This window comes from Anser brachyrhynchus (genome assembly GCF_964034855.1).
Source record: "Anser brachyrhynchus genome assembly, chromosome: 17".
Classification (NCBI taxonomy): Eukaryota; Metazoa; Chordata; class Aves; order Anseriformes; family Anatidae; genus Anser; species Anser brachyrhynchus.
The window spans coordinates 9,977,037-9,990,999 of record NC_137710.1 but is presented as its reverse complement, the minus strand read 5'-3'; the positions used below and the strand labels follow the sequence as shown (position 1 = coordinate 9,990,999).

Genomic DNA, 13,963 nt, shown 5'->3' with positions numbered 1-13,963 from the left:
TCAGCAGTTTCCTGGTTCTGAGGTGCTCAGAACTAGTGAGTCTCACTCAGGCGAGTTCAATAACAAACTCTTTGTTCAGATATCTGTGGCATCAGACAGGGCTCCTGGGAACAAGGGAGACCAACTGAGACCCAGGGCTCAGATCCAGAGCTGAGAGGCAGCCTTTATGTATGGTCTCGGGGCAGGATTAGGCCCTACGGATCATTAACAAAATGTTTTACAACTTCACAAAGTACACTAGGATAAAAGATGTATTTATTTAGGAAAAAATCTATTTGCATCCAGTAGATCTTAAAGCTGAGAGACTAAATTTCCTGTTAAAATGTTTAGAGACCAGCAAGAAATAAAACTCCAGCATAATGAATTTCATATCTGTATTTAAAAAACAAACAGAAGACACAGAAGTGCTTGCAGTCTGTTTTTAATGTTTCTTTTTTTGTTCTATTCCAACACTGTTTCCTGTCTTTTCTAAGAGATGCAAATCTCTCCTTCGGACATTCAGAGTTTGGTGCAGAATAACTGTTCCTTAGGAAAGTTATTTTCTGTAACTGAGATTTCCTTTTTTCCAAAATTCAGCTTGTTGAACTCTGCTTTTATTTCCATGATTGACTTTCCCTTGGTCTCAGGGAGGTACAGGTAGATGAAAATTGCTGATAAAACAAGGATTCCCAAAAAGATGAGGAAGCAGAAGGGACCAAGGTTATCCTGCAAGCAAATGAGAGACACTGTAAGGAAAATAAGAATCTTTGCCCCTCTGCCCTTAGGGACAGGTCTGTGTCTTAGTAATGAAAATTCAAAGGTTTGCTCAATACACAAACCAGGGCAAGTATTAAACCAAGAGTTTCTGCTGGCCATGTTTGATCTGAGTCCAACTGCTGCTTCTCTGAGCAGGCCTGGTGTTCGGACAGAGCTCTAAGCTTTGCATGTCTTTGCAATTTATTGCTGTTATTTAGCTCCCTGTCAGCTTTCAGAAGGAGATTAGCCTGGAGTGAGGGATCCAGTCAGAGTCACTTACAACAATCAATGGAAAAATCATCCCAAGTACAAAGAGCCCCATCCAGTTGATGCAGCCAACAATCAGAAAGGCTGATGGTCTGAATGACTGGCTGAAGATTTCAACCATGATAGATACGGTGGCTCCAGCTGAAAAAGAAGAGCAAAACACAAACAAGGTGGACTTGTTTCTTTAGTTCCCCAGCACACCTTGCTCCTGCCAAAAATCCTTACGGTGGCAGTGGTAGGAAATGACAGACAGAGAGAAGAGGTGGCCTGCTGGCAGGTGGCTTCTGCTATGAGGCTGAAAGGCCTTTTTCCCACTTGCAACTATCTGCCTTTTCCTCCTTATTTTCTAGAATTTGATCATGGGACTGCTCGGTTCCTCCTCTGCCAGTTGTGCTGCCAACCAACATGATACAAAAATTTCCTCTTGTACTCACATGGTCCGATTCCATAGAAGAAAACAAATAGGAAGATCAAGATAACACTGAAGTAGTGCAGCCAGAAGAACTGATGCTAAAAGTGAAAAAACAGCAATACCAAGCTGTTAGATACACGACAGAATAGCAGAGCTCTTTATTTTCTGTCACTGACTTGAGTTTTTGTACACGTTCTGCGAGGCAGGACCAGGAAGGGGGCTGGTGCTGGGTAAGCAGCCAGAAGGCTGCTGCCTTGTTACCTGCAGCGACAGCGTCATGGTGAGGAGTGCTAGCACAGAGCACATCAGTGTATATCCTCCGCATAGCAGCACCTTCCTCCCAAATCGCTCTATAAGGGTGCTCTGAAAAGCAGAAAACGTGTCGAATGAAAAAGTTCCTGCCTTTGCCCTGTGTTCTTGTAAGACTTAACTGAATAATTTGGTCAGAAATCTGTGCCATCCGGGAGACTCTTTACTCCTAGCAAATTTTCTTAGCTTCAAAGCTGCATTTATTTGTCTTCCTTTGGCTGTTTTTAGACACTTCCCTTTCTTGCATGCTGCTATATATCGAATTGTGCGTGCACACATACACACATCGAATCCCGACCATCAGCTGATGCAGCTCATCTAGGCTCCTGTTCCCTTGGAGGGAAGCTGTGCCCCCGACTCTTCTGATCTGCTTGTCTTCTCACATAGCAGTAACTCTAGGAGTTGTTTGCAACAGAATGAAAAAATATTTTATCAGAATAAAAATGAGTCTAAAGGCATCCAGTCATGCAAATACTGTGGGAAAAGAGCTGCCTTTGGTTCTGCATCTGGTTTATAGAAGCAGGGAGATATGTCTTATGTTGTGCAAATGTTCCCCAAGCCCAGTTATGAGAAAGGAGAAGTACAATTGTTTGACCACATTAAATTTTTCCTTCAAACTCCAGTCTGAAAAGACTTACACACAATATAGAAGATAAGCATTCGCACAACCCAATGCCCAGGGACACGTATGGGATAAGGTATTCTTCAAACTTGGCTGTATGGAATACTTCGAAAGAATAGAAGTATATCTGAAAAAAAGGCAGAGGAAATGCACCTGTGAAAAAAGACCACCTCCAAAGGTCACGCCCGATGTAAATTGTACTGAGTCCCTCATTCTAAGCTGTTTTTTTTTCTAAGAGGGTTTTGCAACGCTGCCTAGTGTCTCTTGTTCTAGGGATAGAGAGAGCACTCAACTGCATTGATTCCGCAGAGCTGCAGGGTGGTCATGACAGTCACCAGGATGTAAAGCTGCCAGCGCAGAGATCGCTCTTTTATTACTTCGAGGACGCGCAGGGTTTTAGTGCTCGTCACTGCAACCTTCTCCTTCATAATGTCATCAATTTCTGCTTGATGGTCTCCTTCCCCCCAGAGCTTCCTAATGGCTGTTGGGGAGAGAGAGGGGAGGGCATTATGCTACCAGAACAGCTCATCATGAGTGAGTCCGTTAAGTCCTTTAGTCTGCCTCGCCGTTGGTGTAGGTGGTGGTGGTGGTTTTGTTAGCTGCCCCTGTCATCTGGTTGGTTGTAGGCCACCAGGCAGGTGGAAGAGTTTTGTTTCTCTGGTTGTCAGTATAGCATATCTTTCGACTGTTAAGTTGGCTTGATTGTAAACAAAGTAAACTTTTAAGTTAATTTTATTTAGTAATAAATGAACTGTCTGAACCATTTCCTTTAAAGGAATATTACCACCAAAGTGAGACTTACTAGACATGGTGTTATATATCTTTTCTTAACTGATTAACTTTGCGTGAGTGAGCTCCCAGGTTAACACAGATGTATTGCTTTAGGTACCCTAACTGTTTTATTTAGAAGTTAGTATTTGTGGTACAGTGCTGTGCTGTACAGCTCTGCCCTGCTTTCTTGACTTCTACACTTCTTGGCACTCTGACATATCAAATGAAGTGAATGAGGTGGCAAATTAGACACTCTACCTTTCCTGAAGGCTTCCTCATTACCCTTCTGGATCAGGAGGTAAGGTGGTGAATCAGGGAAAAATGGGAGAGTAACCAGTTGAACCAATGCTGAAAGTCCACTAGATGCTAACAACCAGGGCCACAAAGCTTCGCTTCCTAAAATCTCCCTGAAAAGTGTATGTGAAAAAAAATTATGCTGAAATAATAGAATGAATGTTCAGGAACTTCTTTTTTTTTTTTTTTTCTGAGTGGTGAGGATTGCTCAAATTCCGCTTAAGGGTGCAGTGGAGCAGACACCTGAATTGATGATTTGGCAAATTTCACATATTTGGCTATTTTTATTTCTGTCAATTTTTAAGAATTTCTTTTGGCATCTTGAAATACTTTCTAAAGATCATTAGGATCCAACATGATGTCTAAAGAGCTGATGAGACTGATTTGACCATTGTTCGACCAAAGGACCAAAACATCTTGCTAAGACTTTTCATGTAAATATAGTAAATTTCTAAGAAATTTACTATAAAAAATATAGTAAATTTCTAAAATATATATATAAAAATAGTAAAAAACAATAAATAATAAATATAATATAATAATAATAATAAAATATATAATATAATCATAATAATAACAATAATAAAAATATATAAAAATATAGTAAATTTCTAAGAAATTTACTATACTACTCTAAGTAGAAAGGGAGTAGATGGGAGAAGAAATTAGGAAATTCTTCCTCCTATATTTAAAACAATGTCTGCCTCAAATTTGATCAAAATTTTTCTTCTGGCATAAGATAAGGCCTGTTCTGGGGAAGATGGAAAGGTTTCTCAGACACTGACTAGGTGAGAGCATAGGTATGCAGAAAGATCTCCACTATTTTTAGTGTACCCTGATAGAAAGATTGGAGAATTTACCTTAGTCCAACAACCTGTCCAGTGAGTTTTCCCAGTGTCAGAAAAACAGCAACTGTGGAGTTCGTAAATCCGCGCAGCTTCTTAGGTGAAATCTCTCCTACATACTGAGGATGTATATTGAGAGAAAAACCTTTAAGATGGAAGAGGATAATTGACTATTAAAATACTGAGGAAAGCTAAACTTTCTGACTCCATCCTCTCTTCCGCTGTTTCCATTCACTCTGTTATTTGGATTAAAATTTCTTCCAAAAGGCCTATTATATTTTCTGGGTACTTTAAAATCATTATCCAAGAATGGCAATAGGAGTAGAGACAATCCTGGGACAGCAAGGATGCTCGCCCTCCACAGTGTCACGAGTGCATACCTGTACCAACGCCATAGAGAAAGCGCCCAGCCAGGATCATCTCAAAGGACTTGGCTGTTTTACTGAAGGCCATGAGAAGTGCAGCTACCAGCATGATTAGGTTGGTGAACATTTGGCATTTTTTTCTGAAACAAACAAACAAACCCAAAACACGAGAATTTAGGGTGAAATGAGAATCTCTTGTACTCTTTGGATTAATTTTGCTGTGACAGGAAGCATGGTACAACCGTTCTTGCTTTTTTTGAGGAACGGCTGAAATGATTTTGACTTTGAATAGCAAAAGCGGTTCTTTAAAATTTTGGGGTCCTTTGTGTTTGATTTTGTTAATATTTCTTAGCTTAGATTTTAAACTTCATCAGCATTTCCACAGTCTAAGTGGGAAAGAGATGAAAGAACTGGCCCAGGTTGTCACCAGGATTTTTAAATGACTGGAACTCCTCATAAAACGTTAGATTGTTCCCCAGAAATAATATGAGTTTATGGCTCCCATTTTCGAATGGCTCGTATTAAAGGCACTTTTGGCCAAATGGGTGTGACCAGAGATGATGGGAGATGGCAAAAAGCATTATTCAGAGGCATGACACTCCGTGCAAATTGTGGGCTGCTGTGGTCATGACCATGATGTCTCAGGCTCAAATCAGTCTTTTGCACTCAGTTGTTTTGCTGTGATGCTTGCTAGACAAGAGTCCACTTGCACACATTAAGAAGTCACAGAGATCCTCTCTTTAGAAGACACTGATTCAGCAATTAGGTTATCACGTGCTGAATAATCCATGGGAGAAGAATGTGATTTTGTTTTCAGTCTTGGGAGAGACCCTCGGAGTGTGGGATGAGGCAGTGTCCCACAAGAAGTTTCTTGGGGGCACTTACCTGATAGGAAAGAACACAATTGCAGGCAGGCTAAGATGGTTTGTTGAGACCCATATGAGGGGCCTCTGGACCAGTGGGTTGTGGAGCAGATCTTTAAGTGGGTCACACCAAGCAGATAAGTTTGCCAATTTCTCTGCAAATGAAATTAGTGGTGTTACACACAGGCACTGAGAACATACCAGACTGGGGAGGAATCTTTTCTCCATCCATAGAGAAAGAGAGTTTGGGACTGATGTCCAGAGCAGAGATGTCTCTTGGAGAATTTGTGTTGGTGCTGGCTGTATCTTTACAGTGTAGTTACAGGCAGATTAATTTTTCCAATTCCGTTCACGGGTTCAATAGATCAGATATTAATATTTGATATAATGTCATCACCCGAAAATGAGTGTATTTAAGCAGAAATCTGGCTCTTTGGCACTTGAGAGTGCCTTCCGCACACTGTTTTCCAGGTGGTTAGAGGAACTACACGTAACGTTACAACACATGACACAGCTCCTTTTTGGGCATTTGTAGAGCTTGGAAGATCTTTAAGAGAGTCGTAGGGGATCTTGAAGAGAACATGAGACAGTTACACTGTCCTGGTACTCCCAGAAGCTCTTATCAGGTGATGTGTTGACAAGTGCATCCTTTACAGAAATACAGTTTACTGGAGGGCAGATAAACAAGATAAAATACTGCTTGCTATTAGAAAGAGAAGGGTGTGCTGGCACAGAAAACTAGTTTAGTCTGCAATCAAGCTGCTTGAATCAAGAAGAAAAGGTTTACTCATTCACTTTGATACTTCTCTGTACTTCATGTACTCTGACTATCAAGCAAGAAACACTTACTTTCTGTATTTTGTAGTCAGGTAGCCACAGCAGAGGCTCCCCAGGAACCCTCCTATCCCATAAACAGACACAATGAAGGACCACAACAGCATGATTGTCTCAGGATGGAGGGGAGAGCCATGACGCTCCATCCAGGTTTCATTAATAAACTTCCTGATGTGCTGAAAAATAAAATGGTGTTTGACTAGACAGTGGGTGGTGTCAGGTTCCTTCATATTCTTTGGCTGTTGTACTTCGGTTCTAGCCTTTGGTTCTAATACTGGACTTCTTCTGAGACTAACTTCCTTAGGAAAATAGGTTAGCTGAGATCACATCGCAAAATCTTCAAATTAGTGTCAGTCAGTAAGCTCGAAAGACAAAAATTGTGCTTTTAGCATTCTTCCACCTGTTTTAGAAAGTCATATTTGATGAAATTCAGGAATCGTAGGAAGGCTTTGGAGGTGTATTAGCAGAATGGCTCATCTTTTACAATTAAGTAAGAAGAAAAAGTGCTGAGGAAGGAGAACTAAAATCACAAATCAAATTCAGAGAGGTTAATGCAAGATGCCTCTCTCACTTATGGGCTCTAGCAATGAGACACGTATTTACACCTGGAATCAGTAATAGTAGTGAAAGTGTAGAGCTGTGACTTTGAAGTCCATGATATGGCCATGTTTTGCCTGTAAGTAGCATACAGGAGCAGGGCTCACATGTAGGGCAGGCCAGACAGACTGAAACACCAGAAAGCAAGACTCCATAACCTTAAAATTGGCTTAGAAAGCATGACATCTTGGGGAAATGACCTGTACAGTTTTAGCTAATGTTCTTCCAGTTATGACCTATATTTTAACAGTTTGAACTTAGAATTCTCCACAAGTATCAGAGTAAGAAACGTTTATAACAGAAGCTGAAACTTTAATATATCAAATGTTTTGAGCTCAGGCTCTCCATTTGGGGATTTCAGCCTCAGGAAGATGGCTACTTACCACAGAAGGATAGTTGATGACAGAAATGTGGAATCCATATGGGAAACTACCACCAATTCCCAGCACTAGAATCATTTGAAATAGTCCTTGGAACTGAACCTGCAAAGTGAAAAAAAAAAGCTCAATCAATTTCACGTTAATGCACTGCTTTTGTTTCTGCCTGTGTTGTATCTTCAAGCATAATAAAGAAAAGATCCTTTTAATACTCACCTCTTTCAGAAAGGCATGGGCTAAAAAGAGAAGATAATAATTTGGAATAGCCCCTGTAATTGCACTAACACAAAACTTTTCCTGACTTTGATTTGTGATTTCACTTCTTTTTAAATATTTTCCATTTTCTACATATTTAACCTGAAAGTAGATGCTTGTGTATTGAAGGGTTGGGTGTCTTTGAGGCTAGGGAGATACCTTCTGTCTATAATTGCCTTGGTCAAGAATAAGGGACTGAGATAGGCTGGCTACTTTGATGAATGAAATAATTTGCTTGTAAATAAGGAAAAACATAACACGTAACTACTTAGACCTTTCTGAGGTAGGTGATACTGCTGATCTTCTGTCCAGTTTCCAAGCACCTGCAAGTCTTGGTGGAGTTATCCTCCAACAGCCTAGACTGTACCTAGCAGACCGAACCTAGGACAACTGTTATTTTAGCCCCATCAGGAGCTGTGCAGGGTCCCCTGAGGTTTAGTTGCCCTTCCTTTTTTTATTCAGCACATCACAGACCAGGACAGTGACAGCATCTCTGCGTAGAGGACACTGTGCTCTGTGCTGTTTTCATGTCAGACACGAGCTTCAGGAGTTCACAGTTTTATGGAGATCAGCGTGTAGATGAAGAGAAGCTGGTAGAAAATGCAATCAGACAGGAACAAAGTAAAGCACGTGTGACTAACGCTGGATTGGAAGGCATGTAGAAGAACTCCCCTTTTTCTGGTTCTTAGGTCCATCTTTCAAGGCCTTGTTACTTAATTGGCCCACAGCTGGATTTCCCAAGTTACCACAATACAAGAACCAAGAAGCTAATGGACCAGAAGTTTCTAAATTTCCTTCAAAATCCTGTCTCAGATTCAATGGATTTCTAATCAGCAAAAGCATTCAAACAAGTTAATTCACCTTCTCTCTCCTTCTATTTATTTTTTGCAATAGGCTTAGAAATTGACGGTTTTAATACTTACAAAGGCAAGCAAAATAGCTTCTTGCTGGCTGTTGGGAAATGGAGTGAGAAATGCTTATTATCATTTTTTCCTTGTTTCAGACTATGGTAGCTCTGGATGGATGATATTAAATGGGTGGATGAAATGAGGAGGCTCATTTCTTTTAAAGCTTGTCACATATTTTGTAGCCTTTTGGAGTACAGTTAATCCATTCATTTATTTAGAAATAGCCACAGAAAATAATAAGAGTATCTACTAGTTAGTATTATTTTCAGTAATTCAGAAGAGTACAATAGCATTGTCAGTGGTGGAACTGTAAAGACTTTTGGTAGTTTCTATTTTATCTTTTTGCAAGGAAAAGACCTTTTCATGGCCCCAGGTCCCATTCCTCTTGGTGATGTTTAAACACAGAAGAAAAGGATGGCCTCTGTCCCAAAACAGCTCACAATCTTTAAGCAATCTAGATATTTAGTATTATGTTGATTTTGTCCTTTAAAAGTCCAAAACATGAGAAAAAGTGACCAGCTACTCACCAGGTCAGAGAAGAAGGTAGCCATCTCCTACGAAAGAGCTGATTCCTGTTGCTTACTGACTAGTACCTGCCAAAAGAAGCAAATGCTCACATTATGCAATTAGCAACGTCAGTGAACTAGTCCCATGTTACTGAAGTTAAAGTTTACTTCAAAGGTTTTTGAGTTAATTACACATATTTCAGCTGTTGTACAAAGTTTAGAATTGCTGGATTAAATATTTCAACCAATGGTTATGTCTAGCCCAAGTAACCAAGACGGTCTCCCTTGCAAGGAACCCATTTATTTTGTGAATTACATCCAGACACAACCATTGGTAGAAATATTTATTATATCATGATCAGAGACATAGATTCTAAACAGGATTCCAATAGCTTTAACTTGCTTAGTTTTCAGTATTAGCTGAGAAACCTAGAGGCAATGTTATTTGTTGGGAATTTTAGATGGGAAACCGACAGTGAACTACAGGACTTTGGCATATAGTGGGAAAGAGCTTAACAATTCTACAGCAGCACAGCAGGCCTGAGCAACTAAATATTTAGGAGCAGCTGATTTTCCTTTGCTGGGAGCGGAAGATTCAACATCAGTCTTGTAACCTCCATAGTTGGAGTGCTGTCTCTTACTTCAAACAGAATATTTGCAGGGTTTAATGTGATTTATTTCATGGTTAAGAGGGCTTTGTATGTATCAAATTGGTAAATGGCTTAGATATCATTTACCCTTCACGCTTCAGTTAAAGAAGATCAGAAAAGAAATCAGAAAAGGCTTATTGGATGCAAGTAGTCATAATAGAAAACACATCACCTGCAAAGAATATTCACAAATTCTCTAGCTGATGCCTGAAATGTAGCATGTAGTGCCACCTGGCCCTTCGTCCCATCTTCATGTGGTCCTCATAATGAAGTTGACTTTGTTTTTGTTGTGAGTTGAGAGTTCATGTGGTTTTTTATTCCAGATTGGGTTCTCCAGCAGAGAAGCCCTTGTTAGAAGTCAAGTGAGACCATCTCTTTGATACTAAGAATTAATTTCTGTTTCCATAAAGTCATGTAAAGTTGAAACAACATACTGTGCATCTGCCAAAGGAAAGACATGCCATGCTAATTCTAGTACCAGCCTTGCTTAGATGGCACAGGGGGAAGACACAAACAGGCAATAGTAGGCAGCTGACAGCTTGGGATGTTCCTTCTCAAACACTGCTGTTGCACTTGTTTTCTTATGTTCTCTTTCCCCAACTTCTACTTATTTTGCATTATATATATTGTGTCTTTTACTCTTTGCTTTTGTACTTTAATTTTAGGATTCCCATTTGGAGCTGGTTAATAGTCTTCCTCCTGTAATGCACTTCTGCATTTATGTTGATTAGGTACTGTACTGCTGCTGTGCTTAGGCCCCCTTTGTTACATGTGCAGTTTCATAATTACTGCTAACTAGGTTCTTACGGATACCCTTTAGTCATATTGCGATTGGAACAGTAGATCAGGCCATTTTGTTACTTATCTTGCAACCTTCTGGTCATTCAAGACACATGTATGCAAAGCTATCGTAAGCCTTCCTTAATATAGTCCAGCTAACCCAGATTTGGTTTTGTGTGTGTGTGTCTAATCGCAGTTCTCTGATCCGGTTTTAAAGTGTTTATATCCACCTCAGTTACAGGCAGTATTTGAGACGTGCCTTACCTATCAGCTGATGTCTCTGATAGAAAGTGCGTGTCGTGCTCCCGATGCTTCTCAACGGCTGACCTCTGTATCTGCCACCTCCCGGAGCGCAGACAGCACTCTGATTTTCTGAACAGGCCTTACGCAGTTCTCCGAAGTATCACTGATATGCTGTAGTCGTTCCTTTTCAGATGACTCTGGGCTTTTGACAACTTTTATTCCTTCTGACACCGAAACATGAAAGAAGGCCTGGATTGCTAAGGCTTAAATGGGTGAGCAGAAGTGCCAATATATCTAGCCAATATGTTGTGTGGTATCAAGTATTGCAGATACTCTAGCTCTGTGTATTTGAACCATACATTTTTGCTTTTTCATCCCTCCACCAGGCTGTTACCGGAATAGTTTGCTCCACTGAGCAGAGACGAAGGTTGACCTGTGCTCCAAATAGCTGTTCCACTTCGTTGTCACATTAATGTTCCATAGGGCATCTGCTCGCTTCCTGGTGAGGAGCTGATGGAGAAGGCTTCCTAACAGCCTCTAATGAATAACTGAGATCAGAGAAGTGGCTCACCAGCAATGCTACATGGTGCCACTCTGCCTATATTTCCAAAGATTTCAGGTATTGTGGTAATGGAATGAAGGATTTTCTTCAGAATGATTGGTTAGGAAAAGAGAATTCTGTTTTGCAAAATTAAAGGTTTCCTTTCTGCAAGGAGAGATTTCCTTTCTATATTGTATGTCCTCTCCAAATGACGGGTAGTTTTTGATTATATTGTTACATATATAGAACACTGCAAAAATTTTGGGGCTATTCTGAGTTTATGGACTCTCCACATTTCAAAGATTATCTTTTAGTGTGAGGTCTTAAGCTTCCCTCAATATGAAAGACAGAAGTAATGAAAAATCCCAGTCATGGAAGGTTTGTACACCCGTAACTTTTTTCTAGTCAGCTGTTCCTGAGGGACATCCTGATGTTGGGGAAGAAACACTTGTGGAGGCCAGAAGTCTTATTTAAGTTCATCTGCCATTTTTATTATGTTTAACATTTCCAATGAAAAATAAGCAACAGTTAAAATGAACAATTAAATTCATATTTTGAATAGTGTCATCTTAGTTGAAGTAAATATGCCAGTCAAAGCAATATCAGAGATACAAACACTTTTTTTACTATTTAAGGCTAGTGCGTTTAGATTTGAATTGGTATATTTTGCACCACTGTAAACCTTAGCCTTTTTCATGTTCTTGCTAACAGTATTGCTTTGCTATTAGGATCATGTGAGCTTCCCATTGATAGAGGAAAATGTGCAGAAAATTAGACAATTTCTGGAGAAAGGGAAAATCCCATAAACTTGCATATTTCAAAAAAATGTCTCTTGCGAAATTAATCCCTCCAGTACTTTATAAGATTGTGTCCTATAAGGCTCACAAACTCTCTTGATATTTAACTATATACAGAAGGAAGAAGAATGAGGAAATCAATTCATATGGCCTTGAACATCTTTCACAGTTTGAAGGCCTGCAGTATGTGAACTTGGTTATAGATCAATGTGGGAAATGACATTTCATCCATTTCTGCAACAGTGATCGTTGGGAATGGCATATGACACTAAATTTGGAAGTTAGAAAACATGCATATGATACATTTAACATACTCTCTCACTTTGTTTCCTTTTCTCTGTGCAGACTACTGTCTTGTAAAAATTGGCAAAATTCCTATGAGACTGTCAATTAATCATAAATTGTTGTTGGAAATGCTTAAATGAATGTCTTACACGTTTTGAGTTACAGTTCTCACTGTTGCTGTAAAACTTACCTAGCTGTATGAGTCTGACAAAATATTCAAGGTATATAACATTTCCAGTCATCCCTCCAGCTGTCAGTATCTACGCTTGCATAGAACAATAACTGAAGACTCCGTGCTGATTACATGTCCCTGAAATAGGAGGCTATGTGATCACTTCCCAGTCATGGTAGAGAAATACACCGTAGAGAGGAGCCCTGCACGTATCCGAGAGCTGGACGATGTCTTAGCTTTTGCTGACAGCCTACTGTACATACAGCAAGGTATTTACAGCTGTTTTTAAGAGAAACTGTAAAGCCACAGATATTCTTTTACTGCCAAGAGTTCCCATTAAGGGTGGTTCTTCTGGGGTAAACTGTGTGCCAAAAGCAACTGCGGAAAGTGGCAGTTAAATTGCTGTGGGATTCACTGCCCACAAGGTAGATGTGGGAGCTCAGAGGTGATGATGCTGATGGACAAGATAGCAGAGAGTGCCCAAAACAACTCTAGGCGCCTGTGTTTTCTGGCAACTGGATTCCATCCATGACTCCTTTAGCTGTATTGCTACTGAAACAAGCCCAGAGAAGAGTTGCATAAGAAATTTTTACCCATACTTTTTCATGAACAATTCTGATCTTAGAATCAAATGGTTGATTTTTATTTTTTTCTTTAAGCAAAAATAATTATATTAAATTTAAGCCAAACCAAGGAGGGCTGGTGATATGAAAAACTTCATTCCAAAAGGGTTGAAGAATGAAACAAACAAACTAGAATGGAAGTCTGACAACAGAAGAAAAACATGGCATTTAAGCTTGGGAACCTGGGAAGGTTTGATTATTCAGTTGAATCTAAAGAAACAAAGAATTTCTCTCCTATTCCATTATTCTTTTTCTTTAATCTGTCATGGACTGAAATCTAGCCAGAGGTAGCAAGCCAAGAACTTTACTATTCCCATTTCAGGGTTGTAAAAACACACTCATAAATCATAGAGAGAGGGGAGATCACAGGTCTTCCCTTTTTGTGTGTTCAGCAGAGTATTTATAAATTCTGCATGTACTTTCAGTGTGTATTAATTGCTCTGTTATAAAAGAGATTTATACATCAGCAGGTTAGGCCAAGATGCTCATGAGTCACCCAAGTCTATCCTGCTAATATCAGCCATCATCCCTTTTCTAAGCTACCAGAGTGGAGTGCTTTTGAAATGTGATATTTTGGCAAGAGGAAAACCTTGTAGGTGACAGATTGAAAGCTGACAGTCCATTTGGACCGGCTTGCTAGTCAGAAAACGATGAATGTCTTTTCCTTCTTCCTTTTAAGAAAGCCTGGCGCCTGCCGGGCAGTCAAAGCCTGGTGCAGAAGGTGTAATCCTCCATGACATGGTTTGGAGTTGCTGGAACACGCTTCTTCTTAAAGTTTAGTTTATTAAATTCTTCTGTGATCTCCATGATTGACTTCCCTTTGGTTTCTGGAAGGAACAGGTGGACAATTACCCCTGAAGTGAAAAGTATCCCCATAAAGATGAGGAAACAGAATTGCTTGAGTCTTTCCTG

At 39.9% G+C, this 13,963-nt stretch overlaps 2 protein-coding genes across 3 annotated transcripts in view; both read right to left on the bottom strand.

The window, feature by feature from the left end:
- Positions 1-405: 405 nt before the first annotated feature.
- Positions 406-9,604, bottom strand: LOC308179573 (solute carrier family 2, facilitated glucose transporter member 11-like). Of its 2 annotated transcripts, XM_080559954.1 has the most exons (12): positions 8,982-9,604; positions 7,298-7,396; positions 6,333-6,493; positions 4,636-4,760; positions 4,271-4,400; positions 3,375-3,523; positions 2,639-2,826; positions 2,362-2,472; positions 1,676-1,777; positions 1,437-1,512; positions 1,016-1,143; positions 406-705 (listed from the first exon to the last, which is right to left on the bottom strand). In XM_080559954.1, exons 1-12 carry the CDS (start codon positions 9,003-9,005, stop codon positions 499-501), a joined length of 1,500 nt encoding a protein of 499 aa, XP_080416080.1. In that variant the 5' UTR covers positions 9,006-9,604; the 3' UTR covers positions 406-498. The 2 variants fall into 2 exon arrangements, with proteins under 2 accessions (XP_080416080.1, XP_080416081.1); XM_080559955.1 differs by lacking the exons at positions 6,333-6,493; positions 7,298-7,396; positions 8,982-9,604 and adding an exon at positions 5,506-6,320.
- A 2,034-nt stretch (positions 9,605-11,638) lies between these two features.
- Positions 11,639-13,963, bottom strand: part of LOC308179693 (uncharacterized protein) — a 28,434-nt gene continuing 26,109 nt past the window's right edge. Inside the window, exon 24 of the mRNA XM_080560244.1 lies at positions 11,639-13,960. Coding sequence (XP_080416370.1) covers positions 13,754-13,960 — 207 coding nt within the window. The 3' untranslated portion in view covers positions 11,639-13,753. The remainder of the gene's footprint in view (positions 13,961-13,963) is intronic.